Below are 6000 nucleotides of genomic sequence, written 5' to 3' on the forward strand. Positions count from 1 at the left end.
TGAAAATAAACATTGTTTTAGTATTAAGTATTTTGGTTGCCCAAACTTTTATCTTTTTACATATTGTAATCCAAATCCGAAAACAGCACCTTTCAGATGGAATCCAGAGTGCCTCACCATTCTAGAAGGAAGTATTACTAACATTTAATTTCTCAGGAACATATTAGATTCACAAGCCTCCTTTTAACAATGAAACGTGTGTCAGACTAACAGCTTCTATAAACAATCGTGTCCCTATATGAACACCACCACTGATTAATTTTATTCTAAACATCTTTAAATTTAGGAATTCTCAAGTTAACTTCTCATTGTTAATTGTGCATTGCTTTTGCACTGTTTCAAATGGCTGTGTATTTTATTCTAAAATGAAGTACTACATTTTGTCAAAGCATGTAGAAAGAACATTTTCTGCACTTTGAATCCTGGGGAAAAGGTATTTAACAAATTCCCAGGGAATGCAACGTTTTACACAGTAAATATAGAAGAATCATCTGTTCCTGAGTAAAATGAATAAAGTTTAAACTCAATAAAGTACAACTACAATTTATTTCAACACCACATCCAACCAGGTTTCTAATGTAAACTTGCCTCCAATTTACGTAATAATTACTCTTTTCACCTCTACCTAAAACACATATGCCTGCATATAAATTAAATTAACAATAAACTGCATCTGTCAGAGAAGTAATTGTTTTTTAGGCAGTTTTACTAGAAAACAGATTTTAAGACGACTTTATATATGTGCTTTATGTTCCCAACCTGCTGCATGAAAGTTGAAAATTTTACCTCTTTATATACTAATGCTCAAAAATCAACTGCTGAAAAGTTCCAAATAAGTGCACTAGTGATCTAAATAGTTGCTATTTCAATGCTCACGCATTTTACAAATTCTCCGGCTTTTACAAAGACCTGGTTCACCCAAAATCAAGTCGCGCAACTTTTAGAATACTGAATTACAAAAATGAATTCCTGCAGTTAAATTAAAACTGGCCGTTTATACACTACTAATTTTATATTACAGTACACAATACAAGAGAATGTACTACCTTTTCAACAAATAAGCCTCAACAACAAACGCACATCCAACAAATATTCTATATAAACCATCACATTGAATACAACATGGGGTATAAAATATACTGATCTCAAAAGCAGAATGTTTACGACTTAAAAAAAAACTTCCTTAAATGTTTCACAGATCTCAAAAAGAAACTGTACCGCTGAACCGGGTTACTTCCCAAGCTACAATCGATTTAGCGATACAGTATGACCATCGAAATCAGATCAAATCTTGTTTATCGTGAAAAAGAAAAGAATCTCGAACACAACTACAGTACTAATTCTTCTGTTAGATATTGTTGAATAATTTCCAGGAGGGTGACAGGAGAAATATGGATTAAGCAGCAGGATTCAATTCTTAAAAATATAACCGGGTTTACCCAGTTCTGAAGGTGTAAACAAACCCATCTCTGCTGCAGAAGGTAAACAATGAACCTGCAGCAGGGTGAAGGGGCGGTCTTTGGCCAACTACAGACTCGGAAAAGGGGAGCAGGCGGGGAGCCTAACCCAGACACTAAGCAAAACAACTGGCTCCGGGTCTCGCCACGGAGTTATCCACGCTGCAAGACTCTTCAGAACGGTGGGCAAAGAAAGCAGCAGTCACGCAGTCAACAAGACACAAACAGGTCCGGAATCTGCTCCGGGGGATGGGGAGGGCAGGATGTGGTCGCTCTTCCCTCAAACATCCTCCAGCGACCTAAATAACAACCTCTACCTCCCTCTGGCCATTCCCAGGATTCGGGTGCACGAACTTCGGGAAAGGTGAGGCTTCCCGGGCGCTCCAGGGAACCCACGGGATCGCAGGTTCCGCAAGTTCAGCTCGCTGCCCCCACGCCCGCAGCAACCCGAGAGCGGGCGCGGGCTCCCGCTGGGGAAGCAGGTCTCGGGAAGGGGATGGGTCCGGCGCGGCGGCCGGGACTGAGCTCCGCGGGCCGGCAGGCGGGGCTCGGTTCTGCCCCCGGCGCCCCCGCCGCTCCCCCGCGCGGCCCGCCCCTGCCTGCGGCCCCCGGCCGGGCCCGCGATCCACCCCAGCAGCGCGCCCTCGCCGGCGCCCGCGGCGCCCCGCGTTACCTCGGGTCAGATCCAGCGGGACGTTCTCCTCGCCGCTGTCATTCCGCCCTGCGCGAAACAGACACACAGCCCCAATTAGGATTCGCTCTCAGGCCAACAGCGACTGCCACGGCTCCGGCCAGCGTCCCAGCTCACTTCCCCCACCCAGAGCCAGGAGAAGGCAAGTGCCAGGGGTGGCGGGCCCGGGCAGCGGGTAAGCAGTGAAGGTTGCGGCGGGCTTACCTCGTATTCGGAGATTCTTCAGAGAGCGGCCGCGGCCGATCGCCGCCATATTGACGGGTTTCAGTCACAACACCGGAAACCTCGCCCAATCGCGCGAGAACCCCTTCCCCTCCCCGCGCGCCGCGCCCGCCCCCCGCGACATCTCTCCCGCCCCTCGGAGACCCGGGGCGCGCAGTGATCGCTGAGCCGTCCTGGAGTCGTCGGCGCCGCGCGGTGCGGCACGGCGTCCGCCTCCCTGGTGCGCTGGGGCTCAGCCCCAGGCCCGGCCAGGGGAGCGCCTGCCGCCGGGAAGGCCGTGTCCCACGCGGGGAAGCCCGTGGATGCGAGCGCGTGCGTGGAGGACGCGTCCCCTCGGCCGCCGCCGTCCCTCAGCGCACACGCAGTAGGGGCTGAGGAGGCCGGGACGCGGCCGGCCACCTGCTGACCCCGGCCAGCCACCTTCTGGGGTTTGTGCTTAAACCGTGGGAGACCTGGCCCTGCTTCCTTACTCATCGTTTCAAATGGCTTTTTAAAAACCCTGAGCACAGTTTTAGTCCGCCTGAAGTCCCTTCCCAGAATCGCTTTGCGCCGACCAAGTGAACACGTAACAAAGTTTGTTTTCCGCCCACACTCTGGCCATTGCGCTAAGCAGCCTTGCACTTGATCTTCAAAGCCACACTCAGCCTGGAGACTTGTGCAAAATGGAAGTGGTTGGGTGCAGGTTTTGTTTCTGACTGCCAGGCGGGAGAACCGAGAACCGGGCGAAGACGCCGACTGCTCCCCGAGAGGCTCCTCCGCCCGGAGCCCGCGCGCCTGGTCCCGGCTGGCTGTGGCGCTTACAGCGGTGGTTGAAACAGTCGTGGGTAGATATTTTTAAAACACGAGCGTAAAAATTTTTAACTGGGGATTTTAATTCTAGAACCTGTTAACGTGTATTCAGTATAGCCGACCCCTAACTAGGCAATTTAGATTTACTTTAAAAGAGAGGGTGAGCATTTTGTCCCCAGTTTCTCAGCTTCTCTTCCAGAAGACTGAAAGTTATCGAAAGTGTAGATTTTTGCCTTAACCACTTCTCTTTTTCCCAGTTAATGTAATGTCTAGCCCAAATAAATGATCAGCAGATATCTGTTGGTTGAGTAAAAAGTCTTGTATTGTCTCTGCTCTAATGCTTTTCTTCATGTGCTTCAGGAAAAAACAAAACAATATTATAGATACTTATTGAAGTTACCAATAATGAACAATTGGAAATATTTAAATGACCAAAGGTAAGGGTTATGCAAATGATGACAGCCATTTAAAATGACCCTGTAAATCTAGTATAGTATAGTTCCTGATACTAACACATTGCTTGTTTGTGTAAGCATTTGATACACATACGAAACTTCAGTTTACATTATACGATATTTTGTATGGACATATGAAGCAAAAAAGTCTCAAAATACAGAGCAAAATGTTACTGATTTTTTTTTCCCCTCAGCTATGAAATTGTACATTCATTTTTTTCTTGTCTCTGCCTTTTAAATATCCCGTAGTTAATGTATGTCCATTGTAAAATATTTAAGTCAAACTTTTTAAAAAGAAAAATAGCATAATGAGGCAAATAAAAGAGAAACACTATTTCCTTAAAGTTCTACCCATTGTCTGTATATTACAGGCTCTTTTTTCTTACCAGGTCTGCTTTCAGATATCTGCTACTAATACTGCACATAGATTTAAGGATATACGAGTTACATTTTTTTTAAAAGAGCTGTGTCCTGACATCAGTAGTGATTTTAAGAACAAACTACGAACTTAATTCCTCATTGATAGCATTCAAGTCTTGAGCAAATTATTTATTTTAGTTCTTGCCTAAGACCAAAAAAAAAAAAACCCACAAAAGTTGGGGTCTGACCATGAAATTTAAAACTTTGTTTGATCTCTTCCTGTATCTTACCACAGTCCACCATTGCAGAAAAGTAGAAATCAGGAGATTAAAAATTCTACCAGATTGTTACAGTTGTAATTTTCATCCAATTCTTTTTAAAACCTCCTGTTTTTAACATTAGCTACTTCCTAACACAATCTAACTTCATTTTCTCTTTCAGTCTTTTATGAAAGTTGAGTACAACTGAGCCATTTTTACATGAGCTACTGAGGTTGACTTCAATTACTCTTTTATCTTGTTAACTGTATGTCCTTATTTAAAGACCATTATTCAATTACTTCATTTCTTCCAGGAGGAAAAAAAAAAACCTTTTTTCAGTATTACAATGAAACTAGTTTTGCCTCTTAGTATTTCAGTCTTATGAGTGGCTAGATTCTTCACATTTGCTCTTACATTTGCTCTTGAATGGCATTTCTGTAAAAAGAACAAGCTCTTAAAAGTTTGAAGAAACAATACTCAAATAGGAATCAAAAATTCAGATAAGTTATAGTAAGTATTCCGTTCTACAATACTGTTTGCTTTTTAAAGGACTGCAGTATATTCTTGATCCTAGTCAGCTCCTTAGTTGTTAAAGTCCTTGTTCTTTTCTGTAATATTTGCCAATACATAACTAGTCATTCCTCCTTTCGAAATTTGGTATTTTTCCCTTGCTCCTTTTAGCCCACCCAAAAGACTTACTCATTTTGTGTACTTCTTAGTACTTCTCCAATTTTATTTTGATTCTAATCTAGTCATTGAGAATGTGACTTCCTCTTCTTGGTTTTCATTTCCCTCTAAATTTCATTTGCTGTGTCAATGACTGTTTTTTCTGATAGTATTAGTCATTGATAAAAAATGTTATATGTGATTGTGTCCAAGACCACACCTCCAAATGATATCTGATTTTGAAGATATAATAGCTCCCGTGACAGTCACTGTGTTCAGTTCTTATCAATTAATAATTCTAATTTATAAACCATACTTTATTACTTTTGGACAATGTTGTAATGATGAAAAGAAACTAAAGCCCTGCCTAAATCTTCTTCCCTTTAATTTATTTGCTTCATTACATAGGCCATACCAACACAGGACGATTTCAAAACCACAAAATTTGGTCAGACTATTTCTTGGAAACTTCTCTTTATAGTTAAACCACATGTTTAAACTCTAGATAAAGGCCATGAAAATGATAAGCAATGGACTAAATGAAATAAATGTCATCATTTTGCATAAGACTGGTGATGGAGATCCGTCCTTGGTAACAACCAAACTTAGACTTATGTGTTATTTTTTAAAGTTTAATCTGTACCAAAATCTTATTTAAACTTCATTATAAACAATTTCATAAGGCATAAAGGAAGCAACTTTAAGTGGGGAATGAACCTATTTGAGAGCAATATTTATGTTTATGTGTATATTCATAAAATTAAATAAATTTAGCATATGCACTAGAGTTTCAACTGTAATTTTGCTGGTGGTTGTTTTTTCCCTTTCTTTTTCTCATTTTACACATACTAAAACGAATTTTAACTTGTGTAAATTTCTTGAAGAAAAATAGAGAAATTTTGGATATTGTATAACTCACCTATAAGCAGTTATTATAATTGGTTAAAGAATGCACCAATCAAAATTGTTTGTGCTTCTCTTCATTAAAAAGGAACATTTGTACATGTATCCCAATACATATATGCTTGTTTCTGTATTAAAATATAAAACATAAAGATGAAATAAAAATCATTAAAAATTTTACTTTCTAGTAGCACAAA

At 41.5% G+C, this 6000-nt stretch overlaps 1 protein-coding gene across 5 annotated transcripts in view; it reads right to left on the reverse strand.

The window, feature by feature from the left end:
- Rictor (RPTOR independent companion of MTOR complex 2) overlaps nt 1–2522 on the reverse strand; it is a 130966-nt gene extending 128444 nt beyond the window's left edge. For 4 of the 5 annotated variants that reach the window (XM_063258102.1, XM_063258099.1, XM_063258100.1 and 1 more), the window contains exons 1-2: nt 2353–2522; nt 2131–2178 (exon numbers count right to left, since the gene is read on the reverse strand). In XM_063258102.1, the coding sequence (XP_063114172.1) occupies nt 2131–2178; nt 2353–2401 (97 nt within the window). In that variant the 5' untranslated portion in view covers nt 2402–2522. The remainder of the gene's footprint in view (nt 1–2130; nt 2179–2352) is intronic. The other variant, XM_063258101.1, reaches the window with a different exon arrangement.
- Between the last annotated feature and the right edge of the window lie 3478 nt (nt 2523–6000).

This window comes from Cavia porcellus, unplaced genomic scaffold, assembly GCF_034190915.1.
Source record: "Cavia porcellus strain 051 isolate PalLab524CR breed Dunkin Hartley unplaced genomic scaffold, mCavPor4.1 scaffold_11, whole genome shotgun sequence".
In the NCBI taxonomy this organism is placed as follows: domain Eukaryota; kingdom Metazoa; phylum Chordata; class Mammalia; order Rodentia; family Caviidae; genus Cavia; species Cavia porcellus.